Source organism: Callionymus lyra, chromosome 5 (genome assembly GCF_982586985.1).
Source record: "Callionymus lyra chromosome 5, fCalLyr1.hap1.1, whole genome shotgun sequence".
In the NCBI taxonomy this organism is placed as follows: domain Eukaryota; kingdom Metazoa; phylum Chordata; class Actinopteri; order Syngnathiformes; family Callionymidae; genus Callionymus; species Callionymus lyra.
The window spans coordinates 35,201,770-35,226,528 of NC_141822.1; the positions used below are offsets into that span (position 1 = coordinate 35,201,770).

Sequence of the window (24,759 nt, forward strand, 5' to 3'; positions counted from 1 at the left end):
AATTTGGAAATGTACACACAGAGATACTGGTCCTTTCTGGTTTTTATTGAGAGTAATTTCGGGAGGGAAGGTACAAGCAGAAACGGTTCAAGTCACATATGGTTTAATGATGGAGCTAAGCTACGCCGTTGGTGGTTGATACTAGTGGTCATCAAGCAAAGAGAGAAGAAAACAAAGACCAGCAAGCAACTTTCGTGTGATTACATCAATAACAAATTGTAAAAAAATAGATTTCAAATAAGCCCCTTCCCCTTTTCTTTGGTTTTCTTTGGCTGGGTGTGTTGAAAAGATGCGTGGCGGCACAAGAACATGCACAAATGAGCGAGATAGCAGGGGTCTCCAAATTCCCACAGGAGAATACGTAGCACCACAGAGGAGAGAAAATAGCACCTATTTCCTCGTGTGACTCCAATCGCATCGTCGGACAGCAAAAAAATATTAAAATCTGTTTTAAGTTAATATTCGCCACCGCTTGGAAGCACGCCAGGAGGAATGTTTTTTTCTTTCATTTCATATAATATCACAGAGCTTTTATTTCTTAAATTACAACACGATGTGCTCCACAACGAGGGACCTCCTGTTCTCAATTTACATGTCAGATTTGATTTCCCTGTGTCTCTAAAGTCACATGCACGTTTTGAAGCCCGAAGCAAAACAAATAACCAGGAAGAAGAAATAAAATATACAGAATGTACTTACAAACAATTAAAATATTTATATATATATTTATATATATAAAAAAGGGCCACTCCGGAAGAGCAGCGGGAGACAATTATGCACAAACAAAGCATTGGAGAACCAATCAGGGAGAAGCCATATAAAGAGCCAATCAAAAGAGTCCTTTGTCGTCGCCCGTTGATGTAACCAAACGTGTGTGTGCAAGCGTGTGACAGTTTCAAAACTTGCATGTGATGGAGAAGGCACACTGAGGTTTCCAGGTCTAGAATTTATTATTCCAAAAAAGACTGTAACTTTGGACGTAGACATGTTTTTACACAAATAGAATTCTGTTTCAATTGTTTTTAGAGAAAATAAAATAGGTATTTTGGTGTGTTTTTTTCAGTCTTAGCCGATGAAACAGACAGGGCCCACTTCGAATCCGAATTTCTGCGTGGGGCCGCCGAAGTCGTTGAACATGATGTCCACAAATGGGACCTGCTCCACCTTCGGCGTGTTGATCTCCAGTATTGTCTTTTCGTAGCCCTTTTTCATCTGCGGGGCAGAGATGTGTACGTTGAGTTTGGATGATGATCAATCATCTCCGAAGCACCTTCATTAGGTTGATCTATTTATACATCTTTACACAACATTTAAATGTCACTGATAGCAATTGCCTCTGCAGGCCACTAGGTGGGAGAAACTTGCTTTGCACGTCACAGTTAGAAAAAAGACAACAGCAGTGCAGATCTCCTTCAAAAGAACTGAGGATCCACTTGTTTTGTAAAAAGACGGACAGACATTGACTAAAACATACTGAGCAGAAATAAGGACGAGTCTGAGTCTCAGCAAGGCATTTTCTAGTGGCCAAACATACTTAAACACTACAAAATTAAACATGTGTAGTAGGTCATTCTGCTAGAGTTTTTTATCGAATCATGTTTCAGCTAGCAAGTGATGTCACATACATCAGGCGGTAGGCCAGCAGAATAAAGATTGCTGGCCTCTAAGAGGTTTAAGTGAATGAAAACGGGTAAATGCGGGAGTCAATCAGCTCTCGGGTCAGTAATCATTAGGCTAAAATTTGGCCGGTTTATCTGTGATCTTAGTTTTCTACTGTTAATGTTGAATTTGATCTGAATGAGCTTCTTTAATGATTTCCTCCAGAAATCAAGTGTTGCTTAACATCCTATATTTATTTTGGTAAGTATTAGATTCGATTAGATTAGATAGATGTGTGATTCTGTATGATTTTCCAGCCTTGCTGTTATATTGATTCTATTATGAGGTGGATTAATTTATGTAGGACTAACAATAAAGTCGCTGCTAGTCTAGGGCTACAACTTGATGACCATTTACAAGTCGTTGTTTAATCTCAGCTTGTTTTTGGACAGAGGCATCAAAACCGGGACATACATCTAATTTCCAAATTTCCTTCCACCCGTCCACTTCAAACACAACTGAGAGATCCACTGTGTCAACTACAGTATACTAGTTCTGCTGTGCCTATAACCAGATGCAGATATATTACATTGTTTATATCGGGGTGACGTGCTGGGGAAGGAAGTTAAGGATAATATCATGTGATAATCAGCAATGACTCCCTGATTTAGTTTGGAAAAGAAGATCTAGTTCCTCATCAATCCCGACCTTTGGAACGGATAAGGTTGTCAATTCTAACAAAAGTACTAACTCCTCAATACGGAACTCAAATACTGTGAATATATAGCCATTGAAATCCCACACGATATTTTCGTAAAACTTACCGCACAACCATCCACGATGGCGCGGATGTAGGGGTTGTTATCGTAAGACATCTCCTCGTCGTTGGAGCCAAGGAAGCGGATTGCTTTGTCATAGTTGTCCTGTTCCTGGTCATTCCAGGCCGTCGACTGGTAGCAGTTGTACGTCACATTCTGTCTGGCGGCGGCACTCAGGAGTCGCAGGAAGGTCATCTGGACCACGCCAATGGGGTTGGCCTCGGCATCCACGTAGGAGAGCTTTAAGAGAGGAGCTGGTATTGAGTGTTGCTCTGAGAAACGTCAAACACCAAGACAGGAGTAGGTGGGGTAAGGTACAGGTACTTTTCTATCTTTAGTGCTCAGTCAGAACTAATAAATGCTTCAAAACTATAAAACAACAATTTCCTGCTGAAAGAAAATGTTTGGTAGCAGCTTTGCTGCTGAGACAACACAGTTGCAGGGTTCCCAAAGCCAATTACACTGCACTCTGAGGTGGTTTTCCAATTTGTAGCAATAACGTGAGGCAGCAAGGCATAGACCCTTTCCTAGCCTGGCCAGTCTTTTGTGGTCATCTAAAGCAGGGTTCCCAACCTTTTTTGTACCGCGGAGCGGTTGAATGTCAGGATTATATTAACGGACTGCCCAGATAAAAAAAAATAAGGGAAAATAAAAAAAAGTTCTGGAGTGGTTACAACAAGAAGAAGAAGGTTGAATCAGAAGTTTTGTTTCCAAAGATTTTGGGTTTACTCATTTTGACAAGTCAAGAGGCTTACAGAAAAAAATAAAATATATTTTATTAAATAAACTCCTTCTAAGCAGCAATTATATTCAATAGCACATATATATTTTTTTATTTCTTTGGGCCCCACTAACAAATTTCTCATGTAATGTTACTGGAACCAGGCTTAGAGAAAAAAAAAAAAATTTTATTAAATAAACTCCTTCTAAGCAGCAATTATATTCAATAGCACATATATATTTTTTTATTTCTTTGGGCCCCACTAACAAATTTCTCATGTAATGTTACTGGAACCAATAGCATGTCAATGTATGTTTTATGCAGCTTTGAATATACCACAACATGCAATATTAAAGGTTTTATTTGATTTTAATTCTTAAAAGCAGGTTTCCCCTTCTGTATTTTTTACAAAGTTCTGGTTGAAGTTTCCCATGCAATTGTTGACATCGATTATCGATGTTTACTAAATTATCTTTATTGGTAACAGTTTCAAGGCACACTAGTCAAATGTCTGGTGTAAGTCAGATGTCGATGTGGAAAGTTTGAAGGCTTGTGTGAAGACAAAGCAACTCGGCGATTCCATCTTTGCCTCTCAATATGCAGCTGCTCGAATGACTCCATCCAGTCTTGACTTTTCAAAATCACTAACAGTGTGTTTAAGTTTGTGTGAAACTTCTTAAGGTGATAAACTTTCTCTCGAGCTGGATATTAAAAACAACTTTATCTTGAGTTCGTCAAAATGCATTTGAGTAAATCTTCAAAATAAATCTAAAGTTGTGTTTCAAAAATGAGTTTAACAACCGCTAATTCAAGCCTTAATTATACAATTATGTAAAAACACCACCAGAGTACACAAATGAGGTTAAAAGTGGTGGAAATCAAATTCTCTCAGCAGGAAATGTGCTGCATTGATTAAGTGTTAATTGCTTGTTAATTAACCCGCCATTAGCTGGATTTAGTGTCCTTTCGTAGGTCGTGTTGCAGAGCTTAAGTGACGATCATTTCCAGCACTACTGAGGACGCTCAGAGCGTCACAGTTGGTTTGAAATCCGGTAACTGTTGCATACCAACCGTCAGGGGTCCGTGAGCGCCACATTGTCTCTTTCTTTTAGAAAAGCTAAGTCAGAGTGAACCTCATGCAGCTTTTCTTGCCGTGCAGCCAGAGATGGAGCGGTGCAGGACCATCGGTGAGTCCGTGGCAGGTCCAGACCCATGCAAACAATCACACCTCTGCTCTCGTGCACATGCAAACACCCAGAGAACCGGCACCTTAACTGCACCATTGTTACATTTCAGCGTCAAGTGTAAGATGAAACTTTCAAACCTTTTGTCGGATTATTTTGTTTCTGAAATGTATTTAATTTACAACATGTACTAGAACTATTCCCAGTTAACGGAATGTATTTTTATATTTTTACTTGCTTTTTTACTGCCTGTTTAACTAGTTCTACAGCAAACGGTACGTCTACCTCCAGCTGCAGCTGGGCAGGAAACCAAACTAAGAGCATGAAATAGATTTCACTTAAAATAGGTCACAGCATCTTCAGGACACTTTTGACATGGCTGAGCACTGCAGCAGAGAAACACTCTGGTTGATAAGACATGGTTGATGTGAGACAAACATAATATGAGCTCTGAACCAAGTATACAAATAAAAACATTAACAATTAAGATCAAACATTCCTCTTCTAATTTTCAAATCTGTGTGTAAATCTATTCTAAATTCACAGGAGAAAAAATACTGGTGCAGTTTCAGTGCCGGCGCTCATCCCAGCGTGCCATCATCAGAAAAACATTACCTCTTTATTATCACAGCCGCAAGTCAGCAGTGACTGGGCTTCCCAGAAGCCCCTGGGATCTCTGACCGAGCGTCTGACCCAATTGATTCAGACGGCAAGATCTATTCAAGTCATGTCAAAGGTAGTGCAGCCGAGGAGACTCTGAGACAGTCTCTGTTCCGTGTGAAGGAAAGGTGGCCGACACATACCCCATTAGCTCAAATGTAAACAATCTGGAAGGAGCAAAGTGATTTTATTTTCTGTCTCATTGTCACTTTGTTTTAACTCCAATCTGATGCTAATGCCGTCTGAATCAGGAGGGTTTCAGCGTACAGTCCGTTGATGCTCTTTAGAAGGAGGAGACGACAGAGTCGTATGATGAAAGTATGGTTTTCATCGTTACCTTACTCATTTATTTTAAAAATTGCATCACATTAATTTAGTCTAAAATTAAGCAGCAAAAGATGCTGGGGGAGATGATAATGAATTATATATACATTAATATTCATATTTCAAAAGAAAAAAGAAAAAAATGTCAAAGAAATTCACTTCTTATAAAAAAAGATCGAAAATAGTTGCGGTCAGAAACATCTGACACCAAATAAAGAATTACTTTGATAACATTGCAGGATTGTTGTATCTAAGCTAAATAAATGAAAAAGTAAAATGTTAAAAAAAAAATTATTGAAATAAAATTTCCAGAAAAATTAATATAAAATAGATTTACATAGTATTTAATTAAAAGAAATACATTTAGTTCAATTCTGAACCTTTCTTTTTCAGGAAAAAACACCCCAGCTTCTTTGGTGCAGCTGCTACCACCTGAGAGTAACAACTGAAGGTACTGGCATGAAGAATAATGATATAATCTCTTGCTATTTTTCAAAGAAATTGAAGAACCATTCTAAATTTTCAATATTTTAGCTATATCATAAAACATTTGGGAGGAATAAATGAAAATTTGAAAAACAAATACAATTTAAACAAATTCAGCTAAAACTAAAAGTGAATAACCTCAACAACTACATTTTGCTACAATAAAGACAATTCATGACATGGCTCTGTCTCTGGATTGAACACACGTGGGTCTTCACACAATAATTATGTTTGCTGGATGTATCATGATCCTTTCATTGACACTCCACAGCTCCAGCCAGCTGTCTCTATGTCTCTGACCATAGCCAACTGAAATGCACTCAGTGAAGGTTGTGTGAAGACCAGTTTGTTTCATTCCATACTCCTGACCTTCTCAAGAGCATCGTTGTTTCTGAACCATGTGTGTGCAGATCGTGCTGAGTCATGCTCCGCAGTCGTCCAGTGCTTTTAACGCATACTTTGAGTACCATGCAGGGTGCCTCAGGTACACAGAGTCCCCGCCGCGACAAGGACTCTGCGACCTCACTTACCAGGGAACCTCTCTTGAAGTGACTAAACCAGGTGCCTGGCGAGTCTTTGGGCCATTTTGCCATTTTGCTCTGTAAAAACATAACAGGCGTTCAGGGAAAGGGGTTATGGAAGTAAGGCAGGCTTACCAGTTTACCACGTTTGAATTCACTGAACCAGGAGCCGGGACTCTCCTTTGCCCAGGACGTGAGCCTGGCCTAGAGGCGCGATCAACAGAGGGAAATGTGAGTTCAAGAAAAAAAGGAAAGTTTGTGAGCTCCACCCGTAGTCTGGTTGTGCTCCGCGTCTCAGACCTAAACCTGTTAGGGACCTGAGGATAGTTGTTAGTTCTGAAGTCACTTCCTGTCACACACATTCACATCAAGGTGGTTAAAGACAATCAGCTCAAATCCATGTGTATTCATTCAATCATACCTCAGAGGGAAGTCAGAAGAACATGGAAGGTTGTTCTATTGTATTTGCTCTTTATTACAGGTCATTTCAAAGTGGTTTTATTTTCCACCTCTAAAGAACTTAACTTGAATCAGTATTGTCATCACTAAATAGTAAAGATAAATACATTTGTTTAAACCTATCCAACCAGCCAGCAAAGCATGGTCCTTGAACTCTGATGAGGTTAAATATTCATTTGATGATGTAAGACACTTGCAGACTTAGATCTATTATCAAAGTGTTTTTAGACTTCACAGGACCCGATTTTCACATTCCAGCTGTGCTACAAATGAGAGCCGTGGATCACCGCTGACCTGCTGCTTCATTATTCTCAGCTTAAGCAAACTCCTCTCCTGTGAGGCCTGTGGGGGGCGACTAGTGACGTTGACAATCGCTCAGTGGCAGTCTAAAGTTAGAGACATGCACTCATTCGCAAGTCCCCTGATAGTAAAGCTCTTTCATCAACTACTCAACCTTAGTTTAACACTCAAGTGCGAAGATATCTGGCCTTGTTTTCTTCAATTTCTTGATGATCTTAATGTCTAGGTATAAAATTTGTTTTTAAAAATGAAAGTATTCACTTAAATGGAATAAGCCGGATATTTAGAATATTCAACAATTTATACTGAATTGAATTGAATGAAACAAGTTGACTGTCTCTGGGTGTGTTGGTGCTGGATGGGGTAGCATTGTTCTTAAGGACGACTCTCTCCAGCTCACCTCACTTTCGATCATGTTGATCTACCTGTAACTCCAGACTTCGGTTCTGTAGTGAAGTTGCTCGGAACTCGTAAACCCGAGTACCATTGCACACATATGAAAACCATGTCAATGTGTGATGGAACCCAGTCAGGATAGAACTAGCTATATATATATATATATATATATATATATATATATGTATATATAAGTGGTACGAATTTAGAGTTGTGGAATTAACTGTCGTGTGCGGTGAGCTTAAGAAAACTTTCATAGCAAATAAGTACAGATTTTTGTGGCCAGAATATAATGTTGATTCTGGACCCTCCAGAAGTAAAAGTAAAGTGAAAACTGCCACTGGTGTTAATTACATTAGGAGAGTATAATGCTGTTCTGTGTATGTGGCTGTGGGTTCAGACTCCTCCACACTCACCCCCTCAGATTTCTTTTCAGGGAAGATGCAGCTCTCGCCACCTGCTGTGAAGTTGCAGTAAACCTTGAAGGAGTCCCTGGAGCAGCCCTGGTTGGGATCAATCCAGTACTCGCCTGTGGACCAGAGGAACAAATCAACCAGGTCTGATGAGAGCAACACCTCACACACTTCCTTACTCAATTTATGTCTGCGCTCCAGTGGGTTTTCCAGCAATGAATCTCTTTCTTATTCTACTGGTATTTACATCATTATTAAGAGCTTTTGGAGATGTAGAGGACAGCCTGGCCATTTGGCCTTCTAATTTATAACACTGACCAGAAAGAAAGCCCCCCAGACTCATATGTCACTGATATAAAGGTACACTTGTGAAAGAAAATCACAAAATACCCACCATCAGGGAAGTCTGGGTGGCAGAGCTGCAGGTCCTTGCAGGTCCGGGCGGGGTTGGCCTGCGTTCCCAAGGGGTGCTTCATCTGCTCAATCTCCAACTTGAGGGAGTTGAGCGATCCGAAGATCTCCTCCATGCCATCATCGTAGTCCTTGTAGTTGGCGTCAGTAGCGGCATCATCCATCATCTGGCTGGCGTCGATGCTACGGCGCGTCCTGCCCTTCATGGAGCCCTGGATGGGGAGTGGGTGGATGACGTCTCCGGGAGGGCCCTGTGATGGAGCGGTCACAGTATGGGTAAGATATGATGGCAGTACTATCAATTTTCTGTTGGTATTTCAAAACCATTACTTACTGGAGGACCAGGATGTCCTGGGGTACCAGTTTCTCCTTTAGGACCAGTTTGACCCTGTAATACAAATAAGAATCTGGTAAGATATTAATTGAATTTCGTTCACCTTAAATGTTGATTCTTTTATAATAACAAATGAATGTGTGTTTTTTGTTGCTTGTTTTATTTATTTTAACGGTTTATTATTTGTTTTTAATTAAAAATTCATATTTGATTTAAAAGTTTTCATTTTACCCTGTCATTTTACATTATGAAAACCGTTTTGAATTTCAATTTCTGATTTCATTGTGAATTTTAAATCCTAAGATGTAACAGGCAAGGTGTAATAAACAATACCTGGAAGATGATTCTCTGCCTTTAGAAAAGAAGCTCAAAATTTCAATCTTGACTTTTTGTGTTGCAGTTGTTTTGTTTATGAGCCGAGAATACAGCGGCAACCTTGCCTGGAGCATGTGAGGTGGTTTTACCACTGTATAAATAGCAGCAGTAATGCAGGAGTTGTTAAAGTTGAACACATTACTTTTTTAAACTTCTCAATCAGGCCAAGCAAGGATGACTCCCCTTTGTGATTGTGAAGGACGGCGTGAAAACTTACCGATGAGCCTTTAGCTCCTTTGGGACCAGGGGGACCCTGCAAGATGCAATCATTTCAGTTAAATGGATTGTTTTGTTTGGATGTGTGACTGTAATTCATTTAGTTCTGTCTTACTAACCGGAGAACCAGGAGGACCGATGGGACCAAGTGGGCCAGAAGGACCATTAATTCCCTGGAGGTAAAAAGAAAACAGGTCATTGTAGCTGGCAAGGAAGAAAACACTTGAATCTATTATTTTCAAAAGGATGTGTTGATCTACTTAATTCTTTGTATGAATTAAAAAAGTTTAATGAACATTTTCATATTTATTTGTTTGTGACTTACATGTTAAGTTTATAATCAATTTAACACTAGGAATAAAATTACAACATTTTTAAATAATTTCACTGAGGATACAGATTGAATCATATCATGATTATACCTGATAAAAGCTACAAATAAGTTTAAATAAACATCCATGTCAAACATCTTTGTTTTCCAATTGGGCTTTTCTTTTCTTACGTTGTCTCCTTTTGGACCAGTAGACCCTGAAGGTCCAGGGAGACCCCTGTCACCCTTCTCTCCAGGTTCACCGGCAGGTCCGATAAGACCAATAAGGCCGGGATGTCCCTGGGGGGAGAACATGACACAAACACACCACACCACATCAATAATGTGCTCTGCTAATGGGCGACAGTTGCAGGAAAACAGAATCCATCTCAAAGGCACTACCAGACTCACCTTCTCTCCTTTGACACCTGAGTCTCCCTTCAAACCAGGCAGACCTGGAGGACCCTGCAGGACGCATCACAGAAGCAGTTCTAAATTCATCCCACACACACACACAACTAAACCTTGAGTGATGTGACGTACCATTGGGCCTGAAGGTCCATCTGGACCTGGTGCACCGGGTAGACCTTGTTCACCCTGACAGAAAACAAAATAAGAGCATTTAAGTCAAATAGTAGAATATAATAATATCCATTTATTCACAGTTATTAAAGAGCCTAAAATAGGACAGAGGGAATATAAACTGCTTGACATAAGTGATGTTACTTGAAACTTTTCATAAAATAATATATGTTGTTTTTCCTTTTCTTACATTGTATCCTTACATTCTTTCACTGTAGACACCTTTTCATTTTTTCCGAGTTCATTATTTAAATACTACTGAATGTGTCAGCTGTATGGAGTAATGTCTTTCATTAGGATACTTTGAGAAGACCAAATCTGGCTCTTTATGTATGATCACAATTGTTTGCTTCATACTTCTCAAGTGTGTCAGAGAACTGCACTTAAAAAAATAAATGAATAAATGAACAACATCTGTAACCATTAAACCTGGTAGCTTTCTCTCTAAAAGACTTACAACTGGGCCAGGTATACCCCTGAGTCCCTCAGAACCAGGCTTGCCAGGTGATCCTTGAGGGCCTACAGGGCCTGTCTTTCCTTGGGGACCCTCCAAACCGGATTCTCCCTTTAAACAGAAGCAGTGTTCAAATATTGTTTGTCTCCTTTGCTACAATGTTACCTAGTGGTATCTACCTTGGTTCCCTTTTCTCCCTGCCGTCCCTCGGGGCCGGTAACTCCAGGTGGTCCCTGTATTGGAATAATAAAGCTACATTAAATACACAGACCTCAACATTTAAGTGTCCTTTTTGTCTTTTATTCATAACTCAACTCACTCTCTTTCCTGGTGGTCCAGAAGGACCGGACTCTCCAGTTGGTCCAGGGGAGCCCTATATTCAAAATCACAGTGTTTACGTCACTTGCGCATCTTGTAATCAGGAATCATAAAAACAAAAGAAATGTACTTACAGGCTGACCAGCTTCTCCGTCATCTCCCTTGTCACCAGATGGTCCGTCTAAACCCTTTTTGTGTGAGGAAATTAATAGAGGTAATTAGAGGTAACATCCAAATAAAGGATTACACTTGTTTTTTCCCCTGGTATACATACAGCTGCACCAGGCTCTCCAGGGGGACCAGGGTCACCAGGGAAACCACTTGGGCCCTGTGATAAAAAAAAGGTAAATACTTTGAAGTTCTGTGACCAGTCAAACATTAGATCTGTCAAGCTAGGTTTGTGAGATTTGAGTCTGGACATGGCTGTGTCAACTCAAACAAAATATTGGTGTTATCTAACATAGATATAAGATCTGGATGTCCTAGTGTTTATATAATTTTTCAGTAAACTTGACTGATTCATATCGGTTTGTTTATTTATTTACCAACATTTTCGGGTAACCTGATATGTCAACCTGAGTAAATGTTTTATTAGGTGTTTTGTTTATTCATTGCAGACATTCAGTCTAGCTGCCCTGAATTACAAGGAACCTACTGGGCTTCCTTTGGGTCCATCATCTCCAGGAGGGCCTTTAGGTCCGGGGGGTCCAGCAGCACCCGCAGGACCAGATTCTCCCTTCTCACCTCGCTCTCCTCTTGGACCCTGGAATGTAAAAGGAATTCATGTTATTCACATAAAATGAACTATGGCGAATGAAAAAACGAAAACTCACATGTGGGCCGACTTCTCCCTGAAGACCTGGCTCTCCGGTCTCTCCCGAATCTCCCTGATAAGAAAGAAAGACAGACAGTCAAATAATTTATACGTTTATCCAAGGGGATTTTGAAAAGCCCATTATTCATTGACGCTCGTATAGGAAATAGTTGACATAATAGATTTCAATCCATCTAGTGTGGTCAGATAAGAGGGTTGGACCTGGAGGGGACGTCGACCTCGCAACTCTTTTAGCACCCTGCACATATATCTCTCCCTCCTACTACTCCTTGGGCGTTGTTAGATTCAAGCTCACCTATAGACTATATTTACTCACTGTCAGCTGCAGTAAGAGAAGAGTCAAGGCGGTCGTGTTAGTGGGTGCCATGTTTGGAGTGGGGTAGCATTGGAATCTATATGATTTAGCTGAGCATGAGAAACACTGGCCACTGCGATGATGCAGCATAATAGCAGCATCGCACTGCCTCCCTGAACTGTTGAATCAACATTGTCAACAGACTTATGCGCTACTACTCTTTCCACCCGTCCTTCTTTATTGCATTGAGACACAGTGCCAGTATCAGCTGGTTCTCTGGCATCATGACACCTCTGTCAGTTGTTTTGACTCAAGCTTTAGTGTAAATTAAAAAGGATGTTAAGATTCTATTTACTTCAACATAGTTGTTATCTTATAAATCACATACATTTACAGAAGAGGTGCAGTCATAGTACTATTCAAAAGGATATAAGATCCGAGATTTTTAAACTTTGCTCACACTCCTCCCTCAAACATATATATTTTAACAGCAGCCTCAATTTCACAATTGTGTATTTGTCTTAATTATTGCAGCAGAAGGATGTTTATTACGTGTCAATCAAGACAAACAGTATGAATACTGCATACTTTACATGTATAAATATCAGTGTTGATGCTGATTGGAAGTCCATCCTGGTATCAGTCTTAATATCGGTCACATTTCTATATTGTATCCATGTGTGTGGATTAAAGTCCTACAGCTGCATGAATGAGAAAACCTTATCCAAGCTAGCTCAAATGTTATGATTTCCATCTTTGTTTTTCCTGATGAAACATCCAGCATGCAAGCTTAAGATTTGTTTTTTAAATAAACCATTTGTCAAGGAATTTCATTAAAAAAAGCAAAGTGGAAATAAATAGACCAAGTCTTTTTTTTAGATCAATGGAGTGCTTGACCATATAGGCACTCAGATAAGGACATCTCAAAGGATGTCATTTTTGAGACACCTGTATTATCAACATTGAGAGTAGCCCTCTGGATTTGTGACTCTCCATCTATATTCACTGATGTATATGTATCCATCTATTTACAAAAGTAGTTTTCTTTTCATCCACATGAACTGAAAGCATCTTCATTCCTCTTTATCTATTTAATAAATATGTAGTCCTTAGAGAAACATAAACATTTTGATTGGGGTATAGTGTTTTTAGTGGTCAACCTCACAGGTCCGTCTTTAAAGATTTTAGTACCCAAGCACAAAACCATCCATGAAGTTGCCACAGCTGACAAAGAAAAACAGCTTCAGGATCGGTGTACATGTATTATCCTTGACTTTTGAAATATTTATATCACCACTGCGCTCTGATAACGTCCGCTGAGATCAAGGGAAAAGCTTGGATGAAAGACATCTGCTCATCACAGACATATGAGTTCATGCTTAAAAAACCCTGAGCTCAGATGCTTTCCGCTCGCTGCACTGGCCAATAAAAAAAATTGCCGGCTCAGCTGCAGCGCAGGCAGTCAAAAGTACCTCCAGCGTGACTTTATTTATCTCTGTTTTTTCTATATTCACAAGCTGAATATCCCCAGGGAGAAGATAACATAGCAAAAGTGACACTATTGACTGAACCCCATAAAACAAATCAGGCCATTACTAGAGACACAAAGTGATGAGAAACTGCAGTCTAGCTGCCAAAACAGACCTCTCATAATGAAATAGCCCAAAAAAATAAGAGTCTTCACTGATTCCCATCGTCTGCCTCGTTTAACAATGCATTTATCATTTTAATAACGCAAGTGCTGCTTCACTGTATATTCAAATGGTCCCCTCCCACCATCAGTGTTGGAGGAGATGACAGCCCCTGGCAAAGGGAAAATATGGATACTACTGCTAAATAACATTGGCTAAAATTTAAAGTAAGTAGTTGAGAACCCAGTACCATAATATCTGGATCAGACCAAAAGGCAACATGTATTTTGGTGATATATCAATGTTTTGGTTAACTTCACGTTTTTAGTTTTTTTTTCTAATTCAGATTTTGTCTCTTTTTTGCACTTGTGTTATTATTTTTGCAGCAGGGGATGAGGTGCTGGTTAAGTGCCCAATAGCTTAATCGATAACCTATTTTCTTCTGATCTCATCTGTTACCATTTATTAGTTATTTTTGGTTGTAGAGTCTGTTTTAGTTGTTGCAGCAGAATCCCTGCATATCATGTAGGCACTTTTGTGAGGTGTCATACCATGCAGCAAAACTGTGTGTATTCCAGTGACTTAAGACAGGTGGTAGGTCTGAGGGAATTGTTTCAATAAGTTCTCAGAAAAGTTCAACGAGAACCTGAAATCACTGCTTAGAAATCTTTTTTTTATTATATGGTAGCCTCAGTCTTACAAGCTACAAACTTAAACATGCTTTGACACCATTTAGACCTGTCATGACTCTGAAACTGAGCTCAATAGTGGTCTTCCCTGCAGATATGCACTATACAACATCAAGGAGCATAAAATATTAACCTTTTCTCCAACAGCACCAGGATTGCCAATACCACCAGGAGGTCCCTGAGGGCCATCAGCACCAGGTGATCCAGAGGGGCCTCTTGTTCCAGGGGGACCAGGTGGACCCTTAGTTGCGAAAGAAAAGTTAACCAAGTGAGGTTACTTCAAATATATACCCATTGAATCCCTAAGACTCACCATTTGACCAACGTCTCCGGTTTCACCTTTCTCGCCAGGTGGTCCTGGTAAGCCCTGAAGAGAGAGCAAAGAGTTGTAAACATTGGATTAGAAGCATTACATGCTCTACCATAATATTTACCTGAAGTCCAACTGGACCTGGAGGTCCAGGGAAACCTCTTGACCCTTCATCTCCCTTCTGACCAAACAGACCTTGCTGACCTCTTGGACCAGGCTCCCCATCAGCACCCTGAGAGAAATGTCAGCAATAGTTAGTTATCAATGCCTCAGAAATGAGATTTTAAAAAAACAAAACAGCACTCTTGACACTTACAGAAGGGCCAGGTGCTCCAACAGGTCCTTGAGGTCCAGTTGGGCCAGGAGGACCCTGCAAAGAATTTTGAAAAGCAAGGATAATGTTATGAGAAGGACATAAAGGGATAGCAGAATCACATTAGCAGTTAAAGATGGACTTACATGTTCTCCCTTATCTCCTTTGCCTCCTTTCTGGCCTGATTCACCAAGTTCTCCCTGAAGAATAAAAGAGAAACAAGAATGAATACCTACTAAATGTGCACACAAAAAAAGTTCACCAGACCACAGACCGTGAGATTTATTAAAAAACTTGTCACAGCCTGTCTCAGAACATTTTAAAGGCCCCTGCAGTACACTTCTGAGAACATTTTACAAGGAAGAAGTAAAGCTGAATTTCTAATAAAATTACACAATTTTCCCTATAATTCCAACTTTCAAATGTCATACATTTAAATCAAAATGTTTTCTGCTAAGTGCTATAAACAACCTTGTTACATAATGTATCATTGGTCTTATAGAAATGTGTCTCTACACGACAGAGAGCATGTTTGTGTTTCTGTTTGGCTTCTTAGAAATTGACAAAACAGAAGGTGACAGAAGCTGTTAAGTGGCTTTAGACCCATCACTTGGGCTGGTATGTTTGTTGACATTCCAATTGTTTGTGTCAAAAATAGCCCACATCAGATGGAGACTCATCACGTTGGATGAGTCAGAGGTGCTCCACGCAGCCAAGTGACTGGAATAGACCACAAATCCCTGCGAGAACTTTGCCTCCACAAGCTGTGGGTGTCTACACTGTAGTCCAAATAACCTGAGCCTTTCTTTGGCTGAAGTGGTTATGTTGAAGCTCTCTAGAAGAAGTTCTAACAGCTTGTGAGATATTTTCTATTTGTGTGACAAACCCTCATCTCCAGTGGGACTAGCATAAGGCTCTGTTAAGAACCAATGCAGATCATCCCCGCTTGTGTCTCTGTAAATAATGTCACCACAAATTTGAGATTCCTCTGAACACAGTGGCAACACATCCTGCCAAGCCCCCCTCCCCACCCCTGTGTGTTTGTCGAGGAACAAAAGCAGAGTCTGGAGGCATTTTCTGTCTGAAGATCAGTTAATCAATGCAAACTCTGTTTGACAAATTGCTGTTGAAGCGGTTAAGGTCGCGGGCAGAAAGTCGAGCTATTCTTTTTTCTGCTGAATCACACAGTTAAAAATCTTCTCTAGACAATTATGTATTCGTCACTTGGACAGGCATAGTAGCAGCCAACTCACTTTGTCTCCATCCTCTCCAGGTGGTCCGGGAGGCCCTCCAGGTCCTGGCAAGCCCACTGGTCCTTGAATACCATCTCTTCCAGCAGGGCCTTGAGGTCCTTTTTCTCCCTGATATCAGTTCATAAAGAAACTGTTAGTATCTAGTTACTCAGCATAGAATTATTCTCTTATCTTAAATCCTACCGGTCCGCCTTTTTCTCCAGAAGGTCCTGGGGGTCCCTGAGGACCAGAACGTCCGGGTAGACCAGTGGGCCCAGCTGGGCCAGCTGGACCACGCTCACCAGGGGAACCCTACAGCAAGAGCATATTTCCATGAATGTATATTTCTACGAGTGGTCTTCTTTCGTTTTTTTATTCAGTAAATACTGTACTTATACTGGATATCATTTTTCATCTGTTTCATTAAGGACACATTAGTATTTCTTTATTATGACATTTGTTTAATATTTTTCCTCTTGTGCTGCTTTTTCTGAAATCAAATAGCACAAGTTTAAGTTACGATTCTAGATATTTCTGTAACAATGACAAGAAATTCTGAAGTCTCAGGATGAAAGTTTGGAACGTTGATGGACGATACAATGAACTGAAATTGAAGTAGAGCAAACAAGAGAGTTGTTTGTACTCACAGCAGGTCCGGGGGGACCGTGCGGACCCTCATTGCCTTTCAGACCATGAGCCCCCTGCAGAAAAACACAAAAACAAGGCATTAGTATAGTTAACACGTCATTTGAAAGCATAAACCAAACCTTACACCAGCCTGGAATATATTCTGCAGGAGATTTGAAAACCTCTCTGGTCGCCTTGCAGAACAGTCATTTATCAATGTTACAATATACCACTCTTTATGATAGCTTTCCGTCACATGTGCATGTGAGTGGGTTACATAACTAGCAGAGGAGTTGTCTACTTAGAAAACATTAGCAAACAGCCTGGAGCACAGTTCTGGTCCTGAAGCCCACACGGAGGGCTGAGATTGTGTATCCAGGCACAGAACATAGCAGAGCCCAGAACTCTTATGCAACAATGTGAGCAGAATTGTGAGAACTGTTGAATAAGCGCTCACCACAGGGCCTGGCAGACCTCTCTCCCCAGGGAAACCTCTTGGTCCAGGTGGACCGTCCTTGCCAGCTGGGCCAACAGGTCCTGGGTCACCCTGATAAGAGAATTGCAGAGTCATTCATTCTGTTAAGAATTGCTGAGTCATGACCATATATCATATATTAGAACTTACCTTTGCTCCTTCTTTCCCTGCGGCACCAGGAAGACCCTGTTCACCAGGAGGACCTGGGGGTCCAGGGTGTCCTCTATCTCCCATTGGTCCAGTCTCACCAGTTGGTCCCTGAAAGGAAGAGATAAATCAGGATGAAGCTACTTGTTTCAGCTTAGCATGCTAGTGAACTCTGAGGCTGTGTTAGCATTATCATAGAAAAAAGTGAAGGATGTAAATGTCACCTGAGGTCCGACAACACCAGGTGGTCCAGGAGGACCAGTCTTTCCTTGAAATCCCTGATTTTAAACAGAAAGCAAATGGTATTGACATTGAACTCTACTTACCCATGACAATAATAATTAAGAGTTGATTTCACTTACGGTCTCTCCTCTCTGGCCGGGATGTCCAGGAAGTCCATCTTTGCCCGCAGGTCCCTGAGCAATTCAGCATAAGTCAATATATGCTAATGTATGGAATAATGAATATATTGATGTGTGCATAGCTTCGGACTCACTGGAGGCCCTTTTGGTCCAGGGAAGCCGGTTGGTCCCTGAGGTCCTGGAAGTCCCTGAAAGAACATGGCACGTTTATAAATGATGTCAAACTATACTCTAAAACTCAAGGCTGATCTTAATATGGAATGGAGGACCATTTTTTTTTACTTTAGGGGACTATGAATGGGAACGAAAGTTGCCTTAGGAGCAGCTTTGATAGGGAAGATGACAAGAATGGTGTCCAACTAGGGAATATGCATTAGCATAAAGGCAGTAGTGTTTAGCCAGTGGAAGAGAATGGCCAATGCGATTTTTAAGAATATTACGTTTGATACATTTATTTGCTTTCATCCTTGTGTCCCACATGATTTTAACTGTCATCCATTTGATGAACAGCAAATTGACGTGTAAGTCTTCTGCATAACCATAGAGTCTTCATAGATAAATGTTTCAAACTGTCGCAATGAGTGTAATGTGGCTTACCCTTTCACCTGGAGGTCCTGGTGGGCCATCATTTCCCGAGTTTCCCTGTGGACAAAGTATAAATGGTTCAACAGCAAAGACTTGTACTTGTGTTTAAAAAAACAAGTATTTTAGCTTTACATACTTTTGGTCCAGCTTTCCCTGTTGGGCCCCTCGGTCCCCTCTCTCCACGGGGGCCCTGTTGTGAAAGAAAATGAAATATAAATTGGTCCTCATATCTTTCATTTTCTACACATGACTTGAAACTCACCGTTGGTCCTCTCTGTCCACGTGGTCCAGGCTTTCCAGCTGTTCCCTGAAGAAAAGAAAAAAATATTCCGATCGTTAAAAAGGATGCAATGACTCCTATGAGGCAGCAGCGAAGAGCTTATAGAACATTTCTCATCATTAATTCAAAACATCTTCATAAGAACAGGACCAGATTTTTTTATCTGAGAATAATATTGTTTTATATCATAATTATAGTGTCACGGTGTAATAAAGAATTATATCTTCAGTGTAGCTTTAAAGTTTGGAACGAGGGCAGCGAAACAGTGTTAATGGCTCTTTATTACCCATTTTGCTGTCTGGAGTCTCATAAACATAGCAAACGCTAGGTGAAGATGAAAAGCTTGTTGCTCCAAGTGGCAAACCATTACTCTTGGCGGAAAGCTAATGGTCCGTCCCAGAGACAAAGAAAATTAAACATTGCTCGAGAACCTTCAACTGAAAAACGATGCAGTTGCTGATTTAAATTGGAAAGAGGCCAGTTAGTGGGGGCTGTCTCTCTGTCCTTGATAAAAATCTTAATTTTTAGTGTTTTGATACATTATAGGAGGCGCACATTGGAAGGGATGAGTGGACTAATAAGGCTCCCACATACCCGAGTTCCCTTTTCTCCATTGGCGCCGGGGAAGCCTTGGAAGCCCTGTGATCCCTGTTGAGACAAGATAAAGAATAAGCAAAGATGAAAATAAGAAAAGGCAATAAACACCACATTGGAGATGGTTCCATACTAGTTAAGGTGTTTGATTAAGAAATGGTTGTCTTACCTTTGGTCCTTGTCTTCCTGGGTACCCGGGCAATCCAGGCACTCCAAGTTTACCCTGCAGACATAATCAACATTAATATGACAGTCAACTTCAACGTGGTTACTTGTTGACTAGTAAGTCTTCATTCAATTATATCTATTTTAGTGTGAAATTTTAAGTCTTATTTTATATGTTGTAACTTTAATAGTATTTGTATCAGTAGTAGATTTTTGTGGTAGTTCTGTTCTTAGTACTTGCAGTAGTTTTATCTTAATGGTAGTAGCAGTATCTTGTAAGAGTAATTGTAGCAATATTAAATGGTAAATACTGATATAGCACTGTTTCTACTCATTCAGCACTTAAAGCGCTTTACACTTAGTCACCCATTGACGCACACGGTCACACATTGATGGGACAAGGCTGTTAAAGTCTCTGCCAGCTTTGAATTTGTAAAATATCATCAGTTAACATTTGTGAATACTGTGATCAATGTCTTTATGTATTAGCTGAAGCAGTAGCAGTTGCCTCTAATGAGCAGTTACTACAGTAGTTGAGTTGTGTGGCTTATGTAGTTACAATTGAAGTACCAAATATGTTTCAGTGGCTACATTTAAGTTGTTTAAAGAGATGTATTGTTTTTGTTTTTTCATTAATTTGTAATTAATAAGTTTTTTTTTTAATGGCTGTCTAGCTAATTTAACTGTAGAATGCTAAGCGCTAGCGACCACTGTTGCAAAGTCATAAGACAGAGTTGCATAGAAGTAGGTGTTGCTTATATACAGTTTTCCAGGCATTTAGATTGTATAGTGTAATGTGGTCAATTCCGCTACATGCTTCTGGAAAACATGTGAAATTATGTAGGTTAGAAACACCAATGCTGTCTCTGTGTATCGCAGCACGCACTCATCACAATAAATTTGTGCTGGTTTCCTGCCGAACTGCCAAGTAGATGCATGATTTAGCACACACTCTGTGACACTCGACATCTGCTCACAGTCACATTATCGAGGGATTTTGTCTGTTCAGATAATTTGTTATTCTTCCACTAGAAAAAATTGAGTCTTCAAAGAAAAGGGGGTGAAGTAAAGTATAAAACAATCTGCTGATGGTTTTGCAACTGGAGGCAGCTTCTGTGAAAATCATTGAGGTTTTAAGGAGATGGATTAGAAAATATGTTTTCCTTTTTCAGTCTGCTGAGCGATCAGTGGTGTAATAATACATATTGAAATTGTAATTTGTGAGTCTCTGAGATAAGATGTACAAACAGATATCCACTAGGCTAATTCTGATGGTCAATATCTGCTGACCTTCTCTCCGGATGGGCCGAGAGGACCGGAGTCACCTGGAAGACCTGAGCGTCCCTTTGGCCCCTCTGGTCCATCTTCTCCCCTGGGTCCTGCTGAGCCCAGTTCACCCTAACAAAACAAAAACAATGTATTTATGTTGTGGTTCTAGTCTTTGAAACCAGGATGTCAGTCTCTGAGACCAAGGTGCACTCTAATCCCAGGACCACGATCCAGGGCAGATCTCGGATCTCAGATTTTCAGAGGCTGAACATGACTCCAATAACAGTATGGAAGTCAATAGTATGAAGATACACAAGCATTAACATCAATTTCAATAGCTCAATAGATGTCACTCTTTGCTGTACATTTTGGCTTTGAGCAACTAATTCAATAAATGCTGAGTTTTAGTCCAATAGCACCAACCAATGAGCTCAGAAATGAATACTCTGCTTCATGAAACTTCATCAGCACATCACTAGGAATCACGAACCATCATGACAATGCTTTTGTTTTCGCACCCTTTTTTAGATTCCTCTATAAAGACGACAGGATTGGCCCACACGAGCAACCGTTTCTGCCATAAAACATAAATAGGTCTGGCATAGTGTTTCATCCAACAGGTACACAGTGAAATGGGAAAACCATGCAATTGTTTGGCTAACATGGTAATTTAAGCAAAACCCCGTCTAACTTTCAGCACCTCGTCCGGTTCTTTTTTCTTTCCGCCTGCAGCTCAGAGCATTAAGTGAATCTATTACCACTCTCGGGGAGATGCACCTACTCTAGAGGAACACACAATAATTGACGGACTACAAACCGGCTCCGACATCCACTCAGCGGTGCAGAGTCTCGCTGACATGGGAGAGCTTTATTCTTGAAGTATTGCAAAGTGTTGCAGCAGCATACACACACTAATGAGACATAAAACAGCATCAGGCCTACTACTGTACTTGCTCACTCATCAAAGAAAACACTTTACATGATGAGGCCTCATGCACTTTCTATTCTTAGCACTGCTTTAAAAAAAAGGCTGATATATTTACATTCTGGACCATGTCGGTTTCAGCCGAAGCAAGGAAAAAAAGCTTCTTAAGGCTCTCCTTTCATCTGGGCACGCTGTTTCTCAAGAGAAAAACAGTCGGATCCCTGTGTACTCTCTTGGTTTGGAAGGGGTTTAAAGTTCCATTGATTTTTACTTTTTTCCTTCACTTTGCTACATAGAGCCGGTCAGGGACTGGAAGGGGTTTGAAGTCAGAGCTGAGGCGAGTCATGCTTCTCACTGTAAAATAAGGTTTTCTCAAAACTTGACAATGTAAATCCCCCTTGCAGTCGTGATGCGGAGGCTGGTGCGGCGTACCTGTCGGAAATGTGCATTTCCACAGCATTTCTCAAGGTTAACAGAAACAGAAGTTCTCAGCTTGAACTTAGAACAAAAAACCCTCAACTGTAGAGTTCTGAATGTAAATACATATCAAAACATCAGTTGTTTATGTTGAATATCAGACCATTTTTTGTTATCATATTTTTTTTGCATCACTGATATCTCAGTTATTTCCTTGGCCTCTTCTAGGTCTGGCATGGTCCGGTAAACTGGTGATCCAGGAGGCATTCTGACAAGATCTCATATGTGAAGCGATCTTATCTTAGAAACCTTCTTCTTTGAGATTTTCATTCTTTCATCTATCTTGATCCTCCTCCTCATTCACACTTATCCTCTCTATCCCCAAAATAATACATCTATGAACATCATTGGTGTCCTCTCCTTTCCTTTCTCCTTGTATTATCATTGCCAATACGCCTTTAAGGTAAATTAAATGAAAATATTCAATACCAGCTTGTGCTTATTTGTATCATATGGTGATCCTCATACTTATGACATTTTACTTCATCAGTTCTTTCATTTTCATTTTCCAACAGTCCCAGTGTATAAAGAAATAGAGTTGCCCACTGCTGTGTTAGGATTAGTGTCTTGCACTGTATGAGGCAGGAGCAGAAGCAACTGCAAGACTTTTCAATCGATGACCTCCACAGTACTTCAGAATGCTATAACTCACCCACAGTGATGATGCTTCACATCTTGTGAAAATACCATCATGAATTTATTTTTCTGAAACAACTCTCACTTATCAGCACCCTCAAATGCTCGCCAACAATCCTTCACGTTGTGCCTGACGCTACTTGAGATGCAATGAAAAGTGCCGATACAATACGTGAGAGACTGAATATGTTTGTACTCTTTGTTTAAAGAACTCTTACCCTGTCACCTTTAATTCCCATGTCTCCCTTGAAGCCCGGGAAGCCATCTTCTCCCTGTAATGAATACACAAAGGGTGTTGAATATTACATACAGTGAAAAACAATTCAGCAACACAATCAAGGACAAGTGCAAAGATGTTGCCATGGAAACACATTCACGCCTCCAGCAGCAGATGATGAAACTGCGACAGTCATCAGCTAAAACATGATGATGTTTTTACAAGCAGGTAGAAAATCTGTTCACCCACATTAGTCTGGTAAACCTTTAGCAACCCTCGGGGAGGTCATGATAATTACATGTTAATTTGAACCTCATTTTCTGTAGTGTTGTAGGAGACGTTGTCATGCAGGATCCTACAGTGAAACCATCACTGTTTTTGTGCATTTGTGTTCAGGCTTATATCATTTTTAAATCTCCCTGAAACCTTTTTTTTAAAAACAACAATATCTGATACTTGGCACTTAAATGAATGATAAATAGTATTTAAAAAAAATTCAATAGTCATAAAATATTTAAAACAAATTGTAAAATATATTTAATGTTTCAGATTATAAATGTATATTAAATTACCACTAGGTGGCAGGATTCGTCCTAGTGCTATTAATTGTGATGAAACTGCATAAACAGTAGGTATTTAATATTATAATAAAGTATGTATCATTTGTAAGGATTATTAAATATGTAAAGCAAACTTTAAAAAAAATCTGATCAAGTTTCAATCAACTGACAACTCACCTTCTCTCCCTTGGTTCCTTTCAGACCACGGACACCGTCGGCTCCCTAAACCACACAAACACAGCATTACAAAAGTTATTTCAGATTTTTTTTAACTTCACAACACCACAGGTTTCTCGAAACTAATACTCGGAACCTGGACAGGTCGATGGATGAGAAAGAAAGATCATAAAAACTGCTTATTCTGTCGTACTAACAGAAAAATAAACCTCTGTCTTCTTTTATGATCAGAAATAATGCAATTGTGTTAATTGAGTCTTCATATTCTTCAAAGTTGACAAAATGCAGATAACACCTAATTTAAGTAAGAATTCTACAGAAAATTTGCAAACAAATCAGTACTATACTACAGCAAAAAAAACAACCATAATAATAATCTTAAGTTGAAATGACTACAAAACTGTTTGAAAAATAAAGCGGAAATGTATTCTAAGAAATCAAGTATAGCATTGAGATAACTAACCTTTACACCACGAGGACCAGGGTATCCAATGGGCCCTTGAGGTCCGGCCGGTCCCTGAAGATACAGAATTGAAATAAGTTATCCGTAGAGACGTCGTTAAATCTGAGGTGAATGTTAAAAAATATTTATGGATTTACCAGATGTCCTTTTTCTCCATTAGGGCCCTCCTTTCCAGGGTGGCCCTACAAGGCATAGATGAATGTAAAGTTAAGGATCAAGAAATTGAAATTGTTATACAAGTTTAATTTTAATTACCATAAAAATTAATTAATAGAAGAAAGAATATAAATTAGAATAAAGGTAGAAGGAGGAAATAGAGGAAGTACGTGGTGGTTAAGTTTTACATAAATATAGAAGAAAAAAAATTAGGATCACAATATTATGAATAAAAAATAAATGTTAAGGTGTTATATTTATCGAAAACAGTGTAAGTGTATATAATTGGAACCTAATATTAGAAGTTGGCTGTTTCAAGACCCACCACACACACACACAAACGCACACATGAGTGCACACCCACACAAAAAGAAAAGGCTGTGAAGGATGAGTTTTCCTCTGAGACAAAAGGGGATGTTCACGGCCTCTGATGGGTTTTTGGGGACATGAAAAGGAGG

At 39.9% G+C, this 24,759-nt stretch overlaps 1 protein-coding gene across 2 annotated transcripts in view; it reads right to left on the reverse strand.

Moving 5' to 3' along the window:
- Positions 1 to 1,040: 1,040 nt before the first annotated feature.
- The window catches only part of col5a1 (procollagen, type V, alpha 1), a 70,442-nt gene continuing 46,723 nt past the window's right edge, over positions 1,041 to 24,759 (reverse strand). The window contains exons 26-66 of one of the 2 annotated variants that reach the window (XM_087792155.1): positions 24,283 to 24,327; positions 24,146 to 24,199; positions 23,683 to 23,727; positions 22,947 to 23,000; positions 20,712 to 20,819; positions 19,426 to 19,479; positions 19,257 to 19,310; positions 18,645 to 18,689; positions 18,519 to 18,572; positions 18,395 to 18,439; positions 17,932 to 17,985; positions 17,798 to 17,851; positions 17,660 to 17,713; positions 17,439 to 17,546; positions 17,271 to 17,360; positions 16,834 to 16,887; positions 16,391 to 16,498; positions 16,208 to 16,315; positions 15,101 to 15,154; positions 14,958 to 15,011; positions 14,766 to 14,873; positions 14,645 to 14,698; positions 14,465 to 14,572; positions 11,715 to 11,768; positions 11,537 to 11,644; positions 11,156 to 11,209; positions 11,016 to 11,069; positions 10,883 to 10,936; positions 10,743 to 10,796; positions 10,567 to 10,674; positions 10,071 to 10,124; positions 9,939 to 9,992; positions 9,720 to 9,827; positions 9,337 to 9,390; positions 9,219 to 9,254; positions 8,627 to 8,680; positions 8,276 to 8,543; positions 7,885 to 7,997; positions 6,323 to 6,391; positions 2,424 to 2,657; positions 1,041 to 1,212 (exon numbers count right to left, since the gene is read on the reverse strand). In XM_087792155.1, coding sequence (XP_087648281.1) covers positions 1,066 to 1,212; positions 2,424 to 2,657; positions 6,323 to 6,391; positions 7,885 to 7,997; positions 8,276 to 8,543; positions 8,627 to 8,680; positions 9,219 to 9,254; positions 9,337 to 9,390; positions 9,720 to 9,827; positions 9,939 to 9,992; positions 10,071 to 10,124; positions 10,567 to 10,674; positions 10,743 to 10,796; positions 10,883 to 10,936; positions 11,016 to 11,069; positions 11,156 to 11,209; positions 11,537 to 11,644; positions 11,715 to 11,768; positions 14,465 to 14,572; positions 14,645 to 14,698; positions 14,766 to 14,873; positions 14,958 to 15,011; positions 15,101 to 15,154; positions 16,208 to 16,315; positions 16,391 to 16,498; positions 16,834 to 16,887; positions 17,271 to 17,360; positions 17,439 to 17,546; positions 17,660 to 17,713; positions 17,798 to 17,851; positions 17,932 to 17,985; positions 18,395 to 18,439; positions 18,519 to 18,572; positions 18,645 to 18,689; positions 19,257 to 19,310; positions 19,426 to 19,479; positions 20,712 to 20,819; positions 22,947 to 23,000; positions 23,683 to 23,727; positions 24,146 to 24,199; positions 24,283 to 24,327 — 3,243 coding nt within the window. In that variant the 3' untranslated portion in view covers positions 1,041 to 1,065. Of the gene's footprint in view, positions 1,213 to 2,423; positions 2,658 to 6,322; positions 6,392 to 6,448; positions 6,518 to 7,884; positions 7,998 to 8,275; positions 8,544 to 8,626; positions 8,681 to 9,218; positions 9,255 to 9,336; positions 9,391 to 9,719; positions 9,828 to 9,938; positions 9,993 to 10,070; positions 10,125 to 10,566; positions 10,675 to 10,742; positions 10,797 to 10,882; positions 10,937 to 11,015; positions 11,070 to 11,155; positions 11,210 to 11,536; positions 11,645 to 11,714; positions 11,769 to 14,464; positions 14,573 to 14,644; positions 14,699 to 14,765; positions 14,874 to 14,957; positions 15,012 to 15,100; positions 15,155 to 16,207; positions 16,316 to 16,390; positions 16,499 to 16,833; positions 16,888 to 17,270; positions 17,361 to 17,438; positions 17,547 to 17,659; positions 17,714 to 17,797; positions 17,852 to 17,931; positions 17,986 to 18,394; positions 18,440 to 18,518; positions 18,573 to 18,644; positions 18,690 to 19,256; positions 19,311 to 19,425; positions 19,480 to 20,711; positions 20,820 to 22,946; positions 23,001 to 23,682; positions 23,728 to 24,145; positions 24,200 to 24,282; positions 24,328 to 24,759 lie in introns of both variants that reach the window. The other variant, XM_087792154.1, reaches the window with a different exon arrangement.